Source organism: Panicum virgatum, chromosome 6N (genome assembly GCF_016808335.1).
Source record: "Panicum virgatum strain AP13 chromosome 6N, P.virgatum_v5, whole genome shotgun sequence".
Taxonomy (NCBI): Eukaryota; Viridiplantae; Streptophyta; class Magnoliopsida; order Poales; family Poaceae; genus Panicum; species Panicum virgatum.
This window is the reverse complement of record NC_053150.1, coordinates 44,949,967-44,972,692: the sequence shown is the minus strand read 5'-3', so window position 1 is coordinate 44,972,692 and position 22,726 is coordinate 44,949,967. Positions and strand designations below refer to the sequence as shown.

General features: G+C 52.5%; 4 protein-coding genes across 5 annotated transcripts; 1 reads left to right on the top strand and 3 right to left on the bottom strand.

The window, feature by feature from the left end:
• Positions 1 to 672: 672 nt before the first annotated feature.
• Positions 673 to 1,875, bottom strand: LOC120680141 (putative nuclease HARBI1). The gene is made up of 2 exons (XM_039961759.1): positions 1,576 to 1,875; positions 673 to 1,500 (listed from the first exon to the last, which is right to left on the bottom strand). Exons 1-2 carry the CDS (start codon positions 1,850 to 1,852, stop codon positions 1,043 to 1,045), a joined length of 735 nt encoding a protein of 244 aa, XP_039817693.1. The 5' UTR covers positions 1,853 to 1,875; the 3' UTR covers positions 673 to 1,042.
• Positions 1,876 to 5,890: 4,015 nt separating this feature from the next.
• On the top strand, positions 5,891 to 7,187 carry LOC120680015 (protein EXORDIUM-like 2). Its single transcript, XM_039961665.1, has one exon. It carries the CDS (start codon positions 5,941 to 5,943, stop codon positions 6,940 to 6,942), a length of 1,002 nt encoding a protein of 333 aa, XP_039817599.1. The 5' UTR covers positions 5,891 to 5,940; the 3' UTR covers positions 6,943 to 7,187.
• Positions 7,188 to 11,047: 3,860 nt separating this feature from the next.
• Positions 11,048 to 14,761, bottom strand: LOC120678520. Of its 2 annotated transcripts, none has more exons than XM_039959751.1 (4): positions 14,524 to 14,761; positions 14,019 to 14,443; positions 12,654 to 12,764; positions 11,048 to 11,699 (listed from the first exon to the last, which is right to left on the bottom strand). In XM_039959751.1, exons 1-4 carry the CDS (start codon positions 14,729 to 14,731, stop codon positions 11,514 to 11,516), a joined length of 930 nt encoding a protein of 309 aa, XP_039815685.1. In that variant the 5' UTR covers positions 14,732 to 14,761; the 3' UTR covers positions 11,048 to 11,513. The 2 variants fall into 2 exon arrangements, with proteins under 2 accessions (XP_039815685.1, XP_039815686.1); XM_039959752.1 differs by having other exon boundaries at positions 14,560 to 14,759.
• Positions 14,762 to 15,776: 1,015 nt separating this feature from the next.
• Positions 15,777 to 17,344, bottom strand: LOC120678519 (serine/threonine-protein kinase TAO2-like). The gene has a single exon (XM_039959750.1). It carries the CDS (start codon positions 17,031 to 17,033, stop codon positions 16,050 to 16,052), a length of 984 nt encoding a protein of 327 aa, XP_039815684.1. The 5' UTR covers positions 17,034 to 17,344; the 3' UTR covers positions 15,777 to 16,049.
• Between the last annotated feature and the right edge of the window lie 5,382 nt (positions 17,345 to 22,726).

The following is a 22,726-nucleotide window of genomic DNA, read 5'->3' as shown; positions in this document are numbered from 1 at the left end:
CCACTCACACCGGTCGTACAGGGCTGGTCCGGCTGGGAGATGAGCTTCCTCCACAGCTTCATCCTGAACCGCATGGCCCTGCAGGTAGGAGCAGTGGAGCACGAGACCACGATTAGCCCACCTCGCAACGGGCTGGATTAGCATCATTTCGGACATCAACAGTGGGGTACTGTGCAATGGTAGTTGGGGCTTTGTAACATTTTTTTTTGTCACCTCGCCATTTCTATGCACAGTATCTTACGGACGGAAGGACATGCAGAGCTGGGAGCCTGGGAGGAAAATACGCAGGGCCAGGCCACGCTCCGGACCCGGAGACTTCTGACGTCTCGGCCTCTCGGGTCATGAATTCCGGTGATGTACGTGCCCATCCTTTCGCGAGACAGGCGTGCGTCGCCATTCATAACCTTTTCTGCGAGGACGGTTCCCCCGCTCACCCCCGTTTCAGGAGCAAAGATGGAGAAGCTTCCCCCTCACCATTTTCAGACAAGCACGGGTCCGAACGAACCTTCTGGCTTTGTGCTGCATTTTTTTTTTGTTTTCTGCTGGCTTTTGGTTGCGTTTTCGAGTACTTGAACAGAAGTCAGAAAACCATGGCTGTGTTTAGATCCCAAAATTGGGTGCCAAAATTTCTGCTCAATTTGTGTCAAATTTGTGTTGAAATGTATACATGTGTCAGGCCTCATGATGGACGGCAGTTGAGAGGATAAAAAAAGACTGAACTCTGCATGCACTCCGCGTGGATGGATGGATGTCAGGCCAAACTGCCGCCGTGCATGGTGTTTTGAACTCTGCATGCAGCATGCAAATGGCCCGTGCAACTGTTGCAAATGGCCCGCACTCTGCATGCAGCATGCAGCCGTGCCCTTGGGCCAAAGGAAATAATTTATTCAACACACAACTGTTACAAAAATTACAAAACTGTTACAAACATAAAAAAATGTTTCAAACCCTTACAAAAACCGAGTGGAAAAAAACAAGTCCTCATAAAATTACAACTACAAATACATGATTTAATTGAGTGCCCATGCATTTGAACACACATTTATTGGCCGCCATGAAACATTTGAAATGCAATCAAATCACGAAATTCGTTCATCTGTTGGTTATCTAACACAACAGGCGCTTCCTCAGTTGGTGGCTGTTCTACGGAAGCAGCAACCGGCACATAGTTTGGATCACGGTCACAACGAGCAAAGTGTCGGTCCCTTTCTTGACTCAACCTGATGAAGTTATGAAGTGCCATGCAAGCAACTACTATATGTGTTTGTGTTTGTAGATTATAACTCGGGATACCCATCAATATCCTAAACTTTTGCTTGAGCACTCCAAAGGCTCGCTCAATGCAGTTTCTAAGTGAGGAGTGTGCGTAGTTGAACAACTCTTCTTTACCTTGTGGTTCTTCTGCGTTTTGAAACTCTTCGAGATGGTACCTTGTGGTCCTGTACGGCGCAAGGTACCCTGGACGGTTGGGATACCCGGAGTCTACCAGATAAAACTTCCCTGCACCGGCAAGCACATGTAAGTATTAAGTACATGTAATTAGGAAGTTTAAAGACAGAACAGCCACTTAAGTACCTGTAGGTGGGTGAGGAAACACATGTCCAAACTTATTCATCGAATCATCAAATACCCTCATGTCATGAACTGAACCAGGCCAACCAGCATTGACAAATGTGAATATCAAGTCGAAGTCGCAGCAGGCCATGACATTTTGGGTTGTTAAGTTTTTACGGCACATGTACTGATTCACAAGATCTTTGGAGACAACACAGGGAACATGAGTGCCATCAATTGCCCCAATACAATCCTTGAAGTAGGGATAAAACCTACGGTTGTCCAGTCTCGAATGCATGGTTCTAAACTGTCGGTCTCTTGGTTTGATGATGTCATCATCTAGCTTCACCAAAGACTTGAGCATTTTCACAAACAAGTTATGCACAGTTCCCAATGATCTCCGAAATATGTTCCTAGCTTGCCTAACAGATTGTGGAGCTCCAACTACCCAAAGGAACATTCCTAAGGCCTCAATTGTGGATGACTTTCCACTATACGTGAGCCCATACAGTTCTATCAACAGATCATGGAGTTTGTAGAATAGTTTGGGGGTCATTCTATACATGTCATAGCAATCCTGGGTATTGCAAAGGTTCCTCTTAACCCACTCATCACCACTTAGACCCGGTTCTACGACCCTATACTTAGATCTGGTGAAATACTTGTCAACATGCATAGCCACTGTGGACATACCTAACAATGCAGCATGGGCAGCAGCCTGTTCATGCTTAAGGGTGGCTAGTAGGAGGTCGTCAAACTCATCCTCACTATCCTCAGCCTCTCCATGCAATTGACCCTCAGAGGTGTTCATACCTAAGGTAGGAGCTGAAACCTATAAGCAACAATAACAACAAAAAAAGAAGACATCAGTGACAAGTTGCCAGCTAATTGGGGTCCTCATTAGTGCACATCGTCACACACACAGCAGTTCAACTCACTCCCAACACACATCTTTCGAATTCAAATAACACACATGCAAGCTTTAGTTGTCCAACACACAACCTTCACAAACTAAGACAGCCATCACAAACTAAGGTCTACGGACACAAAGGATACATGAATGGTTGAGAAGGTCTAGACCCGATTTGCGTTGGCTTTGATGGTCTGTTTCCTTCCTTCAACACCATTCTTGAGGAACCAGATGATGGCCTTCTCATTCTCGAGTATGTTGAGGACACCAAGCTATTCTGGGCTGCTCTCAGTGAAGCCACACTCTTTGGCCAAACTGATAATGAGGTCCACCTGCTCCTCCTCCTCTTTCCTCTTCCGCTCCGCTGCCTGGATGGCAGCCTGCTCTGCTGCCTAACGTTGCGCTGCACGCAGCCTCAGGGTGTCATTGAAGTATTCACGGCCATCACCAATTGCTGCAGTGAGACCCCCAATCTTTTCGCACATGGCCCTCACTGCTGGGCTCTTTACCTTCTTATGGGGACTGCTTGCTGTGCTGTGTAGGCTGTGTGTGCTGCGTGAGCTGCTGGTCCTCTTGCTACCAACGCTAACAGGTGTGGCCACATGTTGATCATCTGGCTCTTGTTCCTCTTCATCTTCAGCGTCATCACTGGTAATGTCCTGTACTGAGCGTTGCCCAGGGGCATACGAGGTGGAACCATCAGCAACAAAGCCAGCGAACATTTTATCCATCTCCTCTATGTAGTCAGGAAACCCATCCCTGAGCGCCATCAAGTCTTGGTTGCCCTACAAAAAGTTGACTGCATTAGTTTAGTTTATTCATTGTTCATTATACAATGTAAAATAAAACAAGGCATTGGGCGTGTGTTCTCTTCAATACTGACCGCAGTGGCCGACTTCCACCAGTCCGTAGACGCCTCAGGTATGGTGCCACCCCCGCGGCCCAACCCAGAGCCTTTCCTCAACTTCTGTTCTATGAAGTTCCACTTCAACCGCAGCTTCTTCAACAGGTACTTGAATTGCTCAGTGTCATGATAAATTTGGGTTGCCAACAAAAACCTGTTTGAGATTTCCTCCCAGCCGCGCGGCGTCATTTTACCCTTTAGGCATTTGTCGTTCCCAGTATCCATTACGCCGCAATAGATCTCACAAAACCGCTTGATAAGGTCTGGTGTCCACTGACCCCTATCGGTGTCCTCCTAAACGACGGGTAACAACGGCACGAAATGAACGGAATGGTGGACACTAATGAGTTTGCATGAACAAAAACATAGAGTAGGTGCAGAATGGTGCGCATTAGTGAGTTTGCATGAACAAAAACGTGCGCAGATCCGCCACCCAGGAACGCAGATCCGCCGTCGCCGTACGCACCGTCATGGCCGTAGCTCCCGCCGTCGCCGTCGGCACCGTTGTGCCTACCGCCGTCCTGGCCGTCCATCGGCCTGGATCTGGACGAGGAGGTAGTGGATGAGGCGGGGGATGCAGGGGATTTGGGAAGCGCCGGCGGATTTGGGAGGCCCGGCGGCAGCGGGTGTGGAGTGGGGGGCGATTGGGGAGAGACGAGGCACCTAGGTTTGGACTGTGGGGGAGGCGACGCACCGGGGTAAAAGGATAAGGCAGGGTCGGCCTGGCTGCGGGAGCGGGGGGGCCGCGCACCACGTGGGCCGGACACAATCATCACCTTTTCTGCCATTTTTCAACTTTTTTGCCAAATTTCTGCCAATTTGCAACTTTCCATGCCAATTTCAAATTTCATGCCAATTCCAAGGGAACTAAACACAGCCCATATCGATTGGTCCGAACAGTAGTTTTGAAGTCCAAAAATTTTGATACAGAAAATGTTGCAGGGCTAGGGGTGTGCAGTTGGCGAGATTAGCACATTTTTGGATGCTGCTGCGTACCCTGCGTAATGGACCGCTTTAGGCCTTGTTTAGATCCAAAATGTAAAATGCAATTTTTTTAAATCAATTGCATGGTGTACTAATGTAGTCAAAAAATAAATCGCATTATAAAAATATACTGTAAATCGCGAGACGAATCTAATGAGCCTAATTATGACGTGATTAGACACTAAATTACTACAGTAATACTACAGTAAATATACTTTGATGATAGATTAATTAGGCTTTTTAAATTCGTCTCGTAGTTTACAGACGAGATCTGTAATTAATTTTGTGCTTAGTCTACATTTAATACTTCAAATATTGAAGATTCCCTTCCTAAAACGCAAAAATACAAAATACAAATAATCTAAACACACCAAGATAAGAAATAGCGGGCTAAGATATTTAACGGAATCCCTTCTAAAAAGCTAAAAGAGCTATAGCGAAAATTATAGTGGAAGCTAAATCATTTAGCGGAATAATAAAATAATCAATAATTACATATAAATTTAGAAAAATCATTAGTCTAACACTCTAAAAATAGACTTAACACATATCTTGATTGGCCAACTATGTCTCCAGTGTTTTGTTTATGATCTACTCTAGTTATATTATTCTTTATTTTTTTTGAATAAATCTTTAGCGGGCATAGCAGACATTTATTACCGCTAAATTCTATAAAATAACTTTTAGCGGATATAGCGGACAAATATTGTATAGTGTAGTGGTAGGTCTTCTGAAAAACTAATAGCGGGCAATAACGGGCTATTTTGTACATTGAAACACACTCTTACGGCATGAGAGCTGCACAAGTGCACAGTCTGCTTCCGGTGCCCAGGCACGCCAGTGAGCAACCGGTCATCCATCCATCATGAGCTTACCGTGCCATTCAAATCCCCCGTCTCATGGAAGGAACCCTTGGCCCCAGTTGCCCAGCCTTCCACCTGACGACGCAGGCCCCACCACCACCCGTAACCAGGGGCCCACTTTCCCGGACCCACCCAAGCCCACTCACTTTCCAAAACGGCGGTGTCTTTGTCTGTGTAACTTTCTCCATTTTCCAACATGGGCCGTGTTTGGTTTGTTTTTTTAAAAAAATTATTAAAACTTTTTGCCTCTTTAACCACTGATTAGAGGTGTTAAATAAAGTCTAATTACAAAACCACCTCCACAACTATAGTACTGTAGCAGTTGCTCTAGTTAATGAGGTATTTGACCATACGATTATAAAATGATTAGATATGATTATTGTAGTATCACTGTAGCTAATCATGATAGAATTTGGCTCATTAAATTCGTCTCGAAAAGTTACGCCCATCCGTGAAAAAGTTTTGCAAATAAAATTTGTTTAGCACTTCATACATGCATCCATCTCGTTTTGAAAAAAAATTCGCGTGAAATCCATGATTTCTTCTGATATAAAAGCGAAAATGAAAATGAAAAAAAATCCTGAAAAGTAGAGCCCGGCCCAGTGGACCATGCCCACCCTTCCTTCTCTTGCTTCCCTCCGCCACATCAGCCCGCTAAACCCCTATAAAACCTCGCCTACTACCCCCTACCGCCACATCGAAGCTCCCTAGCCCCGCCCACGCTGATGGCCCACCAGTGCCCCCACCGCTGCCTCGCCGCCCTCCTCATCCTCCTCGCCGCGGCCGCCGGCGCCGGCGCGGCCACGCCGAGGCAGCTGTTCCTCGTTACCCCGGCGCCCGTGACGCTGACCAACCACCACGGCCAGCTGCTCACGGGCAACTACTCCGTGAACCTGCTCTGGTACGGCCGCTTCACCCCGGCGCAACGCGCCGTCGTGGCCGACTTCCTCCTCTCCCTTTCGGCGCCCTCCGTGGCCCCGGCCTCCGCGGCCGCGCCCACCGTGGCGGCCTGGTGGGCCACCACGGCGCGGTACCACCCGGGCGCGGCGCGGCTGACGCTCGGCCGCCAGGTGCTCGACCCATCGCTCTCCCTCGGGCGCCGGCTCTCGGAGGCCTCCCTGGCCGCCCTCGCCGCGCGCCTCTCCCCGCACCGCGGCTCCGTCGCCGTCGTGGTCACGGCGCCGGACGTCCTCGTCGACGGGTTCTGCCTCTCCCGCTGCGGCCTCCACGCATCGGCCACCTCGTCCGCCGCTGCCGCCGCCGCGCCAGTGGCGGCCCACGGCGCCGGAGCCCCGCCCGCACCCGCCGCCCGCGGGCGCGGCCGTTTCGCGTACGTGTGGGTGGGGAACTCGGCGGACCAGTGCCCCGGGGAGTGCGCGTGGCCGTTCCACCAGCCGGCGTACGGCCCGCAGGCGCCGCCGCTGGTGGCGCCGAACGCGGACGTCGGGATGGACGGCTTGGTGATCAACCTCGCGACGCTGCTGGCCGGCGCCGTGACCAACCCGTACGGCGGCGGGTTCTTCCAGGGCCCCGCCGAGGCGCCGCTGGAGGCCGTGACGGCGTGCACGGGCGTGTTCGGCGCGGGCGCCTACCCGGGGTACCCCGGGCAGCTGCCGGTCGACGCCGCCACCGGCGCCAGCTACAACGCGGTCGGCGTCGCCGGCCGACTTTTCCTCCTCCCGGCCATGTGGGACCCCAAGACCTCGCAGTGCTCCACCCTCGTGTAGCGGACGCTACGTACACTAGGATCGGAGGTAGAGGTCGGACGAAATGGGTGTTGGCTTGGTGTAAATGATGACGATCGAAGGGTGCGGAGCTCCGCTGGTAGACTCGGTGGCGGCCTTTGTGGTTTCTCGTGATCTCGTCCTGTCATTGTTCTCGTTCTTGTGGATAGCGTCGAACTTGAAATGAAACCCCCTGAAAAAAAAAGTTGAAAAAAATGCAGCTGCGGCACGAATCAGTGGTGAACTGACGATCAAGTGATAAGATGGGTTCATCCGTGGCGGCTTTTCGCTTGATTGCGCGATGTTTGGACGCATCAGACGGTACAAACACACCCCACAACTCTCGTCACTGTTCCATCGTGGCGCAGAAGACGCGGGAGCCCAATCGAGAGAGAGCCTCGCCGTGAACAGTTGGCTTGCTGTTGCTGGGGCTCTCCATTGATGGTTTGCTCGGCGTGCAGAGCACGGGAAAGGGTGGAGGAAAAGGCCAAGGCGAGGACAGGACTCCAGGATAAGCATCGCAGCAGGGGGATGGCGTCCTGCCCGCGCTGCGCCGCGCATCTTTCACTGTGCGGCGTGTGGGCGCGGCGAGCGCGGGGGGGGGGGGGGGGGCAGGCGCCCGGCACGCAGCAGGGTGAGGAGGGTACACACCGGTGGCCCCCGCGTCCCGCTGGTGCGCGCTGACCCCGAGAAGCTTGAGGCGTACGGAAGGCGTCCCGTCGCTGCACGGACTTGGCCCCGATCCGAGCCGGAGCCCGGGCTCCATCATTTCGCTGCGTGCGCACACAGGCACACAGAGAGCGCAGCGACAGCGAGTGGCCTGTCCGCGCGAAGGGGCAGCGAGCAGCCGAGCACACACCACCCCCGTCCCCCGGTCCCCCCGCTGTAAAATCTTGCCTCGCAAGGCTGCGCGGCGTGGCGTTGGTGTGGGCGTCATGGCTTTGTTTGTCGCGGTGCGGCTCGAGAATCTGGTTTGGGGTTTGAAAAGGGTGCAGTAAAAGTAGGGAAGCAAAACCCAGCGCCCGTTTTCTGTAACGCAAAGAGTCGGGAGACTGTGAATTGGGAAAACAAGTTCAGTTTCGGCGCACGGCACGGGAAGGGCGCGGCCCCGGCCACACCCACGCGCACCACCTCTCGCTTGCATTTCCCCGTGTATGGAAGGAAGCATGACGACAGTGGCTATGGCCTCGTGGCCGCCGTGCTCAACCCACGCCACATGCACTGCCTTTGGGAATTTTTTTGTTGCCCACTCGGCCACCCCCGAGCAGCGGTACACTGGCACGGGGAAACGGGGGGAGATTGGCGCGTGTGGGTACATCGACCGGGGCGAGGGATGGTCATGGTCTTCCTGGCTAGGCGAGCAGTGGTGCGGTACAGCGGCCGTAGTACCACCACGCACGGTCCGGTTCGGCGCGGTCCGGCTCCCCCGGGGCACGCGGCTCGGACCCCGACGCCGCCTCGAAAAACCCGGCGCGCCCGCCGCACGGGAAACCTGCGTGCCTGCCGACGTCACTCGTCACCCGGGCCCACATGGCCCCATCAGCTTCTCGCTCGTGGCAGATGCATTCGCGTTCGCGCATGTTGAACCGCGGCTCGGTTTCTCGCCTCTGCTGCTGCTCCCCGGAAAACCGAGGACCAATGGCAATGGCCGATCCATCCTGCCATCCATCCATGGCGCAGAGCCAGTTGTATTCCACGACCCGCTGCCTGCTCGCTCGCGCCCCTTCCTTCCCTGCCGGCGCCCCGCGCCCACCGATCGTGATCACGGGCGCCCCTGCCTCGGCTGCGGCTGGGGAGCGGAGCGGGCGAGGGATGGGACGCCATGGCCCCATATACCATGTTCGGCAGGCTGGAGCTAGAGTGGTACGAGAGAAAAATAGTATTACTTGGTTGGAGGTTGGAGCTGAAGTGATGTGAGAGAGAAATATTGGAGGGCTGGAGACCAGCCGAATGCAGTGTTGGAGACGAGCGTTGTGGCGTTCCCGACGGCGGCCTTGTCCCTCCCAACCCTCGGGTTTCTTCCTTTGCCTAATCGGCCCGGCTGGTCACTGACGACTCACTGTTGCACTAAACGAGTCCGGGGGGGGGGGGAGGGGGGGTGGGGGGGGGGGGGGGCTAGGGCAATGGACCGACTCCGGCTTTCGCAAACCTTGCTCTGGAAAGGCGATCAAGGACCATTGGTGGTCGTCTTTCAACTTTCAAGCCAGATGCGTGATGATTCATCTTACTGTGTGAGATCACTGCTCTGGTCTCTTGCAAATCCAGCAGCAGCATTGGCACGGTATGCTGCATCGTGTCCCTTTCCTTTGCCATAACTTGCAAAAGATGTACTCTGTAGTGTGGTGGTACCTCTTGACAAGAGAGTCATGATGAGGACGTACCGATGATCTTGATCGTAGATTCACAGCCAGCAGATTGTGTTACTCCGAAGCGCGACGGTAGCTGCACGCATCAAATGCTACGGTATGGGATTCCTCGGCATCATTGACGAAGATGTACCCTGCATGTACTACCTCTTTTTGAGTCTTGAATCATCACAGCCATGATGGAGAGCACCGTACTGATGGTCGATCTAACCATGCATACGCAGAGGCACATCCTAGTCCCCGCATGTGTTGAATGCCAGTTAATGCAACAGTGAAACACCAGTGACGTCGCGGCGGTTAATGCAACAGTGAAACACCAGTTAATGCCCCCGGTCTCGTCCGATCCAGAGGCAGGGCACGCACGCTGCATCATTGCGATCGGGGGCTTGCGGCGGAGCCTGAGGCCCACGAATGAGTGCCTGACCGGCCGCGTACTGTCCGCCCGGCCATGAATTTCCTTGAACAGGCGCTGTCAAAGGCAGGGGAGCAGCTGCCGGTTCAGTACTCGGGCTGAGTTTAGTTCCCATGGAAAAAACACTGTAGTACACTGTAGTATTTTTTGTTTGTTTATAGTAAATATTGTCCTACCATGAACTAACTAGGCTCAAAAGATTCGTCTTGCAACGTACACCAAAACTATGCAATTAGTTTTTTTATTTATCTACATTTAGTACTCTATGCATGGGTCATTTGCTATATTTAATGTTTCGATGGGATGGAGATGTGATGGAAAATTTGGGGAAGTGAACACAGCCTCGCAATTCAATTGCGCATAAAGAAACCTCGCAGGCGTTGGCCGTACTGACGTAGGGCATCCTCTGTCGTTGCTCTGCTGAAGTACACGGGCCTTGTTTGGATGTGCTAGATTTCTAGCGCTAGTGAATAGTAAAAACATTTGACTACTAATTACGGTGTCAAATAAAGTCAGTTTACAAAACCAACTTCAGAACCCCGCGCTAGTGACCCTGAAGAATTTAATGAGGTCTCTGACCGCGCGTTTAGAGGATGATTACTGTAGCATCACTGTAGCAAATCATCGATTAATTACTGTCATTAGATTCGTCGCGAAAAATTACACCCGTCCCTAAAAAAGTTTTACAAATAGACTTCATTTAATGCTTCATGCATGCGAAATTCTTTTTTCGGGATGTGTGCGCGCTAGTTTCCTAGCGCATCCAAACAAGGCCACGCTCGTGAAACGGCTGTAATTTCCACGTCCATCCAGGTCCAAGACTTGCAATTGCAAGAGAATGGCGAATTGGTGATGGCTATAGACCTGAAAGGAGTGAGCAAATGTTATTAGTGGCATGGAGGATGCATGGACGATGGAGAGGCATCACATGATGAAAAGAAACCCAAAGCCTGTGGCCACCTTTAAAGTGTGCCAAATTGGCAATGGCAATGTCATCGCCGGAGTTTCGGTGATCACTTTCGTGGCTTTCCTGTGTGCAAAAACTGTTCGGGCTGTGTTCGTACCTGTACCAGCACTAGCTCGCTAGATGTTTTGTGAGGGCGTGAGGAGGGTCTACGCAATTTGATGGTAGTACGGTCATCTTTGTTGCAGTGCCGGTCAAATGGGCAACAGATCCCATCTCGCTCGTCGCTCCAGTGCATTGGGCACGACGAGACCGAACAGCTTTCACGAACCGAAATGAAAAAAATGGAGCTGCAGTACTGCTAACGAACAAGACAATTGCAGTAAACGTTGAGGTGTGCACATTTGTACAGGCGCGAGGCGTCCATGCTTGAAAACCAAACTGACAACACCGAATTATTCCAATCATTACAAATTTTACATTTACACAAGTTAACTATGAACGGAATCAGTCCTTGATCGATGATGTCTGTATCAACCAACATTTGGATGTCATCAATGACTCGGATGTAGTTAGTACAAAGTGATGCAAGCATTTAGTTGAAATGAATGACAAAATGAAACATTAGGTCACCAAAAATATCTGTTACGGAATTTTGTGAACACGCCAGCTTGTCCTGTACAAATCCCATGATAAGCTGTAGTTTTCTGGCCAGTACTCGCTGAGTGCTATCCAAATGCCGAAACCAGCTTTATCATTTATGCCGTGGAGCTAACCATCCATGTTTCTCAATGTTGGGAAAAACACAACCTAAGGCCTAACCTGTACTCCATCCGTCCCAAAGTAACCTGTACTCCATCCGTGCTTCTTGTTTCCATTTCAGATGATAGAATCAGGGTTTGTTGTGGCCAGTAACAGCTCCAGAGCTTACTTTTGCCTGTTTGTTCTCTATTTCCGCAGCTGGATCTGTGCTGGAAGATCTCGCACTGCCCCCGTCTAACATGTCTTGTTCACCACCTAGTATCGTGCTTGCTTCCCCAATTGCAAGGATTAGGTCAAGTTGCTTTTGCTGTTGTTCCTGCAGGATATAGATAACGAGCCTTTAGCTAAAGGTAAAAAGTGATCTGACTCGATATGGTAGGAATTACTTATTGGACATCAATCATTACCATAGCAGTATCAGTAAGGGAAAAGAACCCAATTATCTACTGGTCTTCAGCAGACAACAAAAACCACTAATTGGGCATGAGAGTGTCCAGGGTGAATAATTTCAGGGCTGAAGATAAGATATATTATTCCTCGGAAGGGGAAAAGATTCTAAGGACGCAACTAGGTAAGCATAGAAACTCTTATGTCTACAAATGTAAATGATAGAAATACCCATTAACTTTGTTCTGAATGGAGCCCAGTCAAGAAAATTTTATAGCTACAAGGATGAAAAGGATCACAATTTCTTGACCGAAACTTGTTGAATACACACCAAATGAGCACATTTTAACTCAACTAATACTAAGAAAACTTACAGGGGCAGAACAACTTAGACTGAAGGCACATTGACTACTATCTGCTAATACCGTGTAATAAAAAATACAGGCATTTTGGGATCGAAATCATTTCCTTTGAGTTTGGCAACAGATAACAAACAAGATAGATTTGATTTTTGAAATGCTGGCAACATCGCAATAGTATTATCATGAATTGCCACTAAACAAGTGTGGACGAGTTGCAATGGGAGGGGGGGAAATTTTTATCCAGTCCTATCCCAATTTCTATCACAGGTATGTGTGTTATTAGACGTATGTCAACAATATGAATGTGAGATACATAACATATGTGAAAGACTGAGAGTATTCCAGCAGAAGGATCAGCAATTATTTGTCAAAACATGGAACATACTGCCAGCCAGCCATAACCGACTAAAGTGCTATATACAGCACAACCATAATCTACATCTCAGCAAATTTTTATAATAGAGATTACTCAAGAAATTGAGCTTTTGAGAAATGCCAGAGCAGCTGCAACGAAACATCACCTGCATTGCATATAGCACCTTTTGAATTGCACCAATTTCTTTTTCAAGAAGGCCTTCTTGTGCAGCTAGTATACGAGTGGCTTCAGAATTCTTCTGGGCTAAATTTGTTGTCTATGGAAGAAAAGGATAGTAGATGAAGCTAAACTGAGGCAATTATAGCAGTGCAAGCATGCTATGATATATTCAGGATCAACCACAAATCATCACAAGAAGATTGGCATGTCTCAAAGAAGTATGACCGAAACAAATGATTGGTATTATCTCGGAGAGAGATCATTATTTTTCCCTGACAATGCTAAGCGTCCAAATAGATAACAGCTAATTATATTGAGAATGCAGACATAGGCATAGCTTCCATGGTTAATTTTTTCTTTCTGACAAAGCAATGTGTGCATAGGGGTGCAAAGAGGTGCACCTAAGGGTATCCACCGCCCCTCTTTAGTTCAAAAGTTTGTACTAATTTTTCAGAGTGGGAGCTCATTTTAAGAAACTAGTACAATTTTTTGAACTAAAGAGGGGCAATAGATACCCTAAGGGGCACTCATTTGCACCTCTATGTGTGCAAATTGATAACAGCTAATGATATGAGATCTCTAATAATATTGAGGAAGCAAACACTGGCGTCATGGCTATGTACTCCAAACTTATCCAAACAGAAGATACCTAAGCACATAGAAGATATGGCCAGATGCTTTCATTTTACAACCAGTAAACTTAATCCTGATGCATTTTGCTGCACAACTCCTCGAAACCGATTATTACATGGAACCAGAAAGAGAAGCAACCTAGGGGCAGTGATCTTCATGCTGTTTAGCAATTATCTCTATGAAGTATCTCAGGTTCTTAGTTTCTTACAGGCTTACATACATCTAACATTTATCAGGAAGGAGCTAAATATATACATGCCTGCTACATCAGCAATGTGAATCAAAAGAAACCTTAGCACTATGCTTTGACAAATGATAAGCAATAACTGATTAGCAAGGTTGCGGCCAATATTCTGTTACACGATAGCCTGGCACAGCTTACAGAATTAGTCATTAGTCAATAGCACAGAATGTCCAATGTTTATATGTTGTTTAATAGATGAACTCATGAAGTGCACAGCACAGACGTACAACTTTGGGGACAGAACTCAAGGACAACAACAATTTCCATTAAACATTTTATATGGAGTTGCTATCAGTATCAATTCAACAAGCAGGAACACTATATTTTCGTTATCCCACTTATTTGCACCCACTCACCCAGTTTCAAGCACTAAATATACATTTTGTCCTATCCCAAAATATAATGGCGGACCAAATTCTAACGAGGAGGCAAGCAGTTACTCTAAGAAATTAAGCAGTACTCTTACGGTCTTACCTCACTGATAGGGTCCCTCAATGTCCTCCGTAGCACCCTAAACCTGACGCTAAGCTTCTCAACGGTCCTCGATAGCACACCAACGGCCGCCACCATGCCCCTCACACTGTCCTCCACCTTCTCCATCCTCTCCACCAATCCCACCCCCACCCGCTCCGCAGCACCGCTCGCCGGGCGAAGCCGCCCCGACTGCCTCCGCCGTATCAGGCTCCCAATCGCCACCGCGCCCACTAAGAGCAGGTACTGCAGGACAAGCAGCCTCCCGTCCGCGAGCGGCAGCGGCCCCGCGCCGGCGCTACTTGGCGAGAAGACGAGGCGCGCGGCGCAGACCAGCGAGCAGATTGCCGGCGGCGCGAGGCAGAGCAGCTCCGCGGCCGAGAGGAACGCGTCGAGCCCGAAGGCGCCGCGGCGGCGGACGGGCTCGCCTGCGAAATGGCGCACGGAATTAGCTCGAATCGAGGTGTGTGTGCGGGGGGGGGGGGGGGGGGGGGGCGAATGTCAGAACCGAGGAGTTGTGTGGGTGTGAGGCCGTGTGCGATACCGGGCGCGTGGGCGCGAAGCGGCGGAGGCCATCGGGGAAGAGGGCTTCGGGAGAGGAGCGGAGCATGGGAAGGAGAGGACGGGAACGGGAGGCAGGGGCGGAGGCGCGCGCCGAGGGAGGAGGAGCTGGCGCGGAGCGGCGCGAGGGGACATGGATGCGGCGGTAGCAGCATCGGGGTGATGCTGTCGTGAGGACGAGGCAAGCGGTGCGGTTGGAGAGGAGAAACCGGACTGGGCCGGCTCTGTGGGGCTTTATATGGGCCCAATGATGGCCAAAATGACTCGGTTGGGCTTTTCTCTGGGCCCAATGACGGCCAGAATGATCGGCGGCCTGCGCTCGGCGTAACTTATTTTTTTGTTCGGGTGCGTTCGGCGTAACTTTTTCATGCAAACGCAACGTACGATTTCAGTTGAAGTCGGCATGTGATGTACAGAATCTCAGTTGGAACAGCATAGATCACTTCGAACAACATCCTGCAATTAGAGTTCTGTATTAAAATGAGCGATACGACATGTGTTCTTCGGGGTGGTAATGGATCAAGCCCTAATACCCCTTCCAATTCAACTCAGCATTTAACCATTCTTAGCTAAAAACATGTAGAAGATGAGCCCAGTCCTTTTTTAACCCGAAACTTAAAATTTCTAGGCCCTCTAGTATTCTGCAAAATTCCAATAGAGCTAGATTACGACGCGAAGGAAAAACATACGAGAACAATAATGCTCCACAAAGTAGATGGCTAGCTCAGCAATTCACCAGAGGTTTTACAGAAACAATTAAGCAGCTAGCTAGAAAAGGGTTCAACTTAAACGATGGAAACAACTTCTGAAATTTCTTAATGGCTGGTGTACCATCAAAGCAAGCATTCTCTTACACACAGGAATGAGATTATGTTCCTGGGCTCTTATATCACCACAAAGCATCTGGAGCGTAGTAGTTTAGTTGGTCACTTAGTCACGTATCGCCAGTTCTGCTGAGTGCTGAGGATCTCTGTGAGCATCGAAGCTTTACTTTCACAAGCACAACTGTGATGATAAACAGGCCCAACATTATACTGACAATTTAGCAAGTCCTGACAGAACACCATCTGTGCTTTTTCCAGCTCAGGAAGTCAGGATCAATTTAGTCAGCCCAACCCTCAGCTCAAATTGCACCAAATGGAAGAGCCGAACTTCTCGGTCAGCAGTGAACACTTGTGCAGTATGTCATCTCTCACAGAATAGAAGCAAAGTGCAAAGCACAGAAAAATGGAAACACAAACACAGATGCATGTACTAGAAATCAGCAACTACACTAGCCTTCATCGTCCAAAAGCATCGCCATTCACAATATACGAACTAGATTAAAAATGCTAAACACAGACACCAGGCATAATAGAGATAGCTTAAAAATGCTAGTGCAAATCAATACTACCATATACGAACTACGACTAAATTCCTGAACAGAGGAGGAACAACTGGGATCCCTACCATCAGATCACCAACCGTCAGTTGCTAGGAGTCGCCGCTGCTGCCATAGTCCCTCCTGGCCTTCTTTGGCGGCAGGGCGAAGGAGGCGGCAACGGTGTCCCGGAGCTGGCGCTGCGCATCCTGGAGCATCTTGGCGTGGCGGGCCTCCGTCTCCTGCCACCCTCGCTCGATGTCCCACTGCATCTCCCTGCGCCGGCGCTCCAGCCGCGTGACCCCCTCGCTGAAATCCCTCAGCACCGCCGAGAGCTGGGCGTTGGCTCCCCCTCGTGCAGAGGGGCGGCGAAGCAGCTCCACCTCCTCTTCCTTGGCCTTGTCCGCCGCAACAGCCGCCGCGGCGGCCGCCGCGGCCTTGGCCTGGAACGCCTCGTAAGCCACTCTCTTCCGCGGAGGCGCGGTGGACGGCGTGATTGAAGAAGGCGGCTGCTGCAGCTGCAGCTGTGGGTGGCGCGGTGCAAGGCCGCTGCCGAATTCCCGGATGATGCCGTTGATACTCCTGGTGTTGTTGTTCCGGGGGACGAGCTCTTCCTCTTCCTCGTCCTCGTTTTCCTCTTCCTCTTCTTCTTCTTCTTCCTCCTCTTCCTCCTCTTCCTCGTCGGAGGCGGCGCCCCTCGGGGAGCCAGCCGGGGGAGGATAGGCGGCGGCGGCGAGGGGCCCGCGCTCGAGTTGATCCATGCGGCGGAAGAAGGTCCAGAGCGAGGTGACGGGGCGGGCGGCCTCGGTGCGGTAGCGCTTGCGGAGCTTCTCGAGCTTGTGGCGGCACTGGGTCCCGGTCTTGCGCTGGACGGCGACCCCCGGCGTGGCGGCGCCGCGCGCGGCGACGTCCGCCCCCACCTCCTCCCACTGCTGCGCCTTGAGCTGGCCGCGCCCCAGCGCCGTCCAGCGCTCGTCGTACGCGTCGATGAGGTGGAAGGTCTCCACCTCCGACCACGGCTGCGCCGGCGCGCTCTTCTTCAGCGCGGACCGCCGCGGCGGCTCGTCGGCGTCGTCGTGCGCCCCCGCGGCCATCATCCGCGGTCACGGGGATCCCAGATCTAGATCTGGGGCGGGCGGCGGCTGGGGAGTAGTTGGGCGCAATAGATGGAGGCGGCGGCGGCGGCGGCGGCGGAGGAGGATAAGGCGAGGAGGGGCGGGGTATGGGTGGTGGGCGGTTCGGGTTTTCTGGGTGGGGGTTGGGCCATCGGCCGCGGCGGGGGGTGAGGTGGTGGTGGTGGCGGCGGTGCGGCTCACGTGGACGCGAGCGGGGGCGAGGGGTGGCGGGCGGTGGCTGCCGCGCGCTTGCCCTAGAGGCGGCCGCGGCCGCGTGGTCCCTGGACTGGCGCCGCTGTGCCTCGGTCGCCCGCGCCAGCGCCGCGGCCTCCCGCGGTGTCGCGTTGCGGTTGCGTCTCGATGACCGGTGGAGCCGGGTCGGGGCAGGGCCCGGTCGTCAGGGCCGAGAGCCCGAAGCGGGGAAGCCGGGAAGGGGTGGCCGCCTGGCCGCGTGGCTCGCTGTCGCTGGTGATGATCACAGGGGCAAGTCATCCGCGGCACGCAACTTGTTGCGGAAAGGCAAGGCCGCAAGGGAGGCTGGGCCGCGGCGGGGTCGAGGGGCGCTCTTTTTTCTTTTTTTATATTAAAAAATTAAAATTTCTATCTATTTTGAAAAATTTTAAAAATAACCCCCGGTTGGGGGCGACAGGAGTCCTGTCGCCCAAGCAACGGGCAACAGGACCCAAATGTATTTTTTTTTGGAATTTGCAAAGAGGTCCTTGGCCGGGGGGAGGGGGCTGTCGCCCCCCCACGGGTGACATGGCCAGGGGCGACAGGGGTCTCCCACCCTATATAAGCCCTGGTCGCCATTTCCTTCTCATTTGAGTCTAAAAATTCAGAAAAAAAGAGAGGGGCGAGGGGAAGAAAAACAGCGAAGCTTTGCCGAATTCCGCACTTGTGATCTACCTGTAACTTCCGTATGAATCCGTTGATATTGTATAACAATTTAATTTAATTTAATTAGCGGATTAGCTGAATTAGATTTGGTGCCTTAGAACACTCGTTTAGTGTTACAATTTCAGTATTATTACATACTTGTTTTTAAATTAATTATAAATTAGAATAGAATTATGACAGTACCTTATTGATATTGCAGCATAAGACAATAGAATTATGACAGTGCCTATATTTTCACGCATCGATTTGGTATACGATAGGTGCATTATTGAAATCATTGTTCGTCATTTGGCGCACCACACTATAGCACCAATGTCTTCGTCAGGATCAACCTACATTCCGTGGAGCAAGTGTGAAGCCACCGTACCTGAAGGAATTGATGTGCCAATATGCTTCTGCGGTTCGTTATGCAAGTTCATGCAATCTGAGGTTTTAGGAGATGACTACGGCATGAGGTTCTTTATGTGTGAGAACTACGAATATGAACAACCTAAGCGATACGGCAAAGACTGGGCCAAGGTAGCAAGACAACATACGCTATTTTTCTTTGTGACCTAACATTGAGTTATGATTCTAACTTTTGTTGGACAAAGTCTCCTCCGCCTTTTTGTGATTTTATGCAGTGGTTCGACACCGTGCAGTCACAGCAGGCAAAGGACTTTGTGGAACAACAAGCAAGGTGGGCTGCAGAACATTGGCGCCGAATGAAGCACGAGGAACAGCAAGAGGAGAAGCGCAAGAAAGAGCAAGAAGAGATCCGCAAGAGGATGGAGGAGGTGGATCGTAAGGCGGCGGCGGAACGTGAAGCTGACAGGGAGAGAAAGCGAGAGAGGGCACGCGTGCGAAGGAAGCCGGGCCCGAAGCAATTAGAAAGGGCAAATATTCTCGGTGCACTTAGTAGAGTAGTACCATGTAATCCCGGCATTTTACATTCCATAAGGCATGGTAGGTTTAGATACAACAAAAAATTACCTTGTCGCGTGCACATACCACTGCAATTAGTTGTTTATGTTTTCAGTTGAGAGCTTGACTCTGTGTGTTATAACTTTTACTATTAATTTACAGTTGTAGCCGGGAATCTATGAAATCTTTAAACTTGTCCTTAATATTTCCGGAGCTTTTCATGTCACTAGAATACTAAGAAGCACACATTTAATTAATATAACAATAACAAATAACAACTAAGAAATGCATTACATAATTTGAACCATCAAGTTTACATCATAATACAACGGTAATGAAACACATATCACACATGCAGTGGCATGGCAGAACCCGTTGCAAACTACGGTAAATAGATTCTGGACTAACCTAACATGACTTAGGTAATTTAAAAAAAACACAACAAACACAACGATGCAGCATGTCACTAGCACTAGGGTACTCCTAGTAGCCGTACCCCCACGTAGCAAACTGTGTTGAGCCTTCTCCGCAGGATCCACCCATTGCAGATGATGCAGGCGGTGGTGCCGGAGGCGCAGGGCCCTTCTTCTTGTGACAAGGGCAGTTGCAGTAAGGAATAGTGCATGGTTCATCATGTGAACCGGCAGCATTGCTGGTATCATCATCTTCGTCGTCTTTGTTACCCTCGCTCACTTCCTCATAATGGTTCACCTTGCATTCCAGATCAAAGATTTTTATCTGGAGGTACTCGATGAACTCCTGAACAGAATCAATTGGTGCAGGATCGACCCACCTAGTAAAACCACAGTTTTCTAGAGCATCGGAAGACTGCACCTTAGCCACCGTAGAGCTTGCCTTCCCGCATCCCTCAGCGGTTCGAAGCGATGACGGATGTCCAGGAGCCGTTGTCGTGGGGGAAGCCCACCGCCACCGCGGCGGTATTGGAGCAGCTGGTCGCGGACAGGCTGCTGTAGGTGAACATCAACTCGGAGCGGCCGGCGTGGATTCCCCCGCGGCCGGAGGAGACCGAACCGAATCCCCCCGATGGCTACGTCGTGAGCCTCGGGCGACTCCACGAGCGGGGATTCGGCATCCACATTGGCAGATTCATGTGGGCGCTGTGCGAGTACTACGGGGTGGAGCTGCACAACTTCGGCCCCAACTCCATCTCGTAGATGGCGGTCTTCGTCGCTGTCTGCGAGGGGTATCTGGGGATTGAGGTGCACTGGGATCTATGGATCCATTTGTTCCGCGGCGAGCTCTTCATCGAGAACGTGCGGGGCCAGTCGAAGAGGTTCGCTCGCGCTGGCGGTCTGATGCTTCACTTGCGCCCAACCCGAAGGAATTTGTACATCCCCAACAGGATGACGATGAACAACGCCGGGTGGACCCGAGGGTGGTTTTACCTGCGCAACTTCGGCAATCGGCTCCCGGCGTTCACCAACAAGGTGCTCCGGGAGAGGCCAGAGAAGTGGGACTCGGGGGGTATCGCCCCCACCGCATCAGGCCAGGCTCGAGGTGCTCACCGATGCGTTGCGGCATCTGGCGAGGAGGGGGTTGACGGCGGCAGCCGTCATCGCGAACCTTCACCGGTAGAGGGTGATTCCTCTCACGGAGAGGAGCCTGCCAATTTTCGACCTCACCCCGAGGCCCCAGGCTCGGGCTCGAGGACGTTGCTCGTGCTGCTCCCCCGTGACGTCGCTGCCCGGAGGGTGAAGAACGCGGTGGCGGAGTTCCACGACAACCCGAACGATCTCTGGGAGATCAAGATGCGCCTTGAGACGGGGTACCTTTCTGTGGTAAGTTCCAGTTTCAATTCGGTGCCGATTTGTGCTACTCCTCTCCCGACTCTCTGATTCTGACTTGGTTGCGTTTCGCAGGGGGTGAGCCGCAGGGGCTACACCTCGAGGCCTCCGGTCCCGAAGGAACGCGAAGTCAACCGCCTGCACGCAGAGGCGGTGAAGGAGCAAAAGGACGCGGCGGAGGCGGCCGCCGCCAAGAAGAGGAAGAGGAAGGAAAAGCATGATAAGGCATGCAAAATTGCACACGCGGAGGGAAAAGCCGCGGCCCGCCACGCCCGAGTCCGCCGAGGAGGAGGAGGGCTCCTCGGATGCCGAGATCATCTTCTCGGACAGCGACAAGCCGGCGACTAGCGCGGGTTCCCCGCCGGTCTATCGAGGGGTTGGCGACGAGGATGTGCCCGTGACACTGGGTGATGCGAGGCTCACAGCGGGGTTGTTAGTGGATCCGCCCCTCGTAGGGGCGGGGCGGAGGTCGCCCACGCCAGTGGTGGGATGAAGGTCGCCCACGCCGGAAGTGGGTGGGAGATCGTCTATGCCCGTGACAGGACGGGGGTCGTCTCCACCGGCGAAGGGTAGGAGGACACCCGCGCCCGCGGAGTCGACGGGTGGCGGCAGGTCCGCGGCGAGTGCGAAGACGCCCGCGCAGACGGCCTCGAGTCTCCAGGCCGATCCGAGGATGATGCCCTCGGGTCAGTCGTCGAGAGGTGTCAATGTGCCGCGGGCCCGAAGGAGCGGCTATGGCAAGCGCAGCATGAGCACCCGGTCAGGGTAAGTGATTTTGATTTTATTCTTCGCGTTCGTTTAATCGACCCCCCCAATCCTGCTGCGCTTCTTCCCCGATTACCAACTCCGGGGCTATCTCCAGGGATGCAGCCCAGCTTGCGCCGACCAAGGCCCTCAAGACCGGGGTGCGCGCCACGCCGCACACGGCACCGCAGCCCCTGCTCGTCGTGGACATTATGGCGGAGGCCGCGAGGCTCCAGGAGGCGATGGCTCTAGGGGCCCAGAAGACCCAACAGGCTCGAGCGCCTGAGAGCAGGGGCGACGCTAGCCAGGGCGCTGCTGTAACGGTCGCTCAGGCTGACGCCGAGGGGGAGGTCGTCTGGGGCGGCGCAAATGACGCCACCCGGCCGGACGTCGAAGTTGAGGCCGGTCGAGGCGACGCGGATAGCGCCGCCCGGCCGGTCGCAGGAGAAGGAGAAACTGGTGGGGGCGCGCAGGAGCGCCTCACCAGCCAAATGGAGGTGGAGACCCTCGTCCTCGAGCCCCCGAGGGCTAGGGTCGAGGGCGCCACGGAGGAGGAGTCGGCGCCAAGGGCGCCGGCAGTGGAGGAAACCTACGTCCCGGAGCCTGCGGGGGCCCGGGACGATGGTGTTGTTGTAGCGGTGACGGCGCAAACGGCGCCGGAGAACGTGGTGCCGGTGGTGCAGCTGCCGGAGAGTAGTGAGGAGTTCGAGGACTCGAGGGACATCGACCCTGTTGCTGCGGCCAGAGCCGCCGACCGGATTGCCGAGTTCACGTCGGCCTCCGAGGAGGTACTCAATGTGGGGACGTCCGAGGGGCCCCGTCACGGGACGATCATCCAGTTCGGGGTCCCCTTAGAGTTTCTCCACAATGAGCAGGAGGAGGAAGCCATCTGGAAGGCGCAGTTCGAGGCCGGCTCTCAGATTCTGGGCCACCTCGACCGCGCCTTGAAGCTTCATAGAACGATGGATTTCCAGATCAGCCAGGTAGGTGGCTCCCTCCCCGGAATCATTTGTATTTGGCCTTGATTTTGTTCGTTTCATTCACGATCTTCCACTTGCAGCTGCTGAGGGACATTTCGCGCAAAAAGAGCGACGAGCTGACCTGGCTGTACTCCCAAATGCGCTGGCTTGGGCAGCACAATGCCGACTTGGTGCTTGAAGCGCCCCGATCCGAAGATCAAGGCTAAACCATGTATTAATTACCGAATAAGGTCTCCGGCATAATACATGTTACATCAAGTGGAGTCCAGAGTCATACAGAGCTTTATTCAACACGTACACGAGGGGTAAAGTGACAACACAGCGCTACACAGAATAACCACAGGAT

Coding starts and splice junctions, on each gene's coding strand:
- LOC120680141 (XM_039961759.1), bottom strand. CDS start 1,852: ATGCATTCGAGACTGGACAACCGTAGGTTTTATCCCTACTTCAAGGAT. Junction 1,501..1,575: donor GTTTCCTCACCCACCTACAG/GTACTTAAGTGG, acceptor TTGCCGGTGCAG/GGAAGTTTTATCTGGTAGAC.
- LOC120680015 (XM_039961665.1), top strand. CDS start 5,941: ATGGCCCACCAGTGCCCCCACCGCTGCCTCGCCGCCCTCCTCATCCTC.
- LOC120678520 (XM_039959751.1), bottom strand. CDS start 14,731: ATGCTGCTACCGCCGCATCCATGTCCCCTCGCGCCGCTCCGCGCCAGC. Junction 14,444..14,523: donor CACACCCACACAACTCCTCG/GTTCTGACATTC, acceptor GCCATTTCGCAG/GCGAGCCCGTCCGCCGCCGC. Junction 12,765..14,018: donor TGAGGGACCCTATCAGTGAG/GTAAGACCGTAA, acceptor TTTCTTCCATAG/ACAACAAATTTAGCCCAGAA.
- LOC120678519 (XM_039959750.1), bottom strand. CDS start 17,033: ATGATGGCCGCGGGGGCGCACGACGACGCCGACGAGCCGCCGCGGCGG.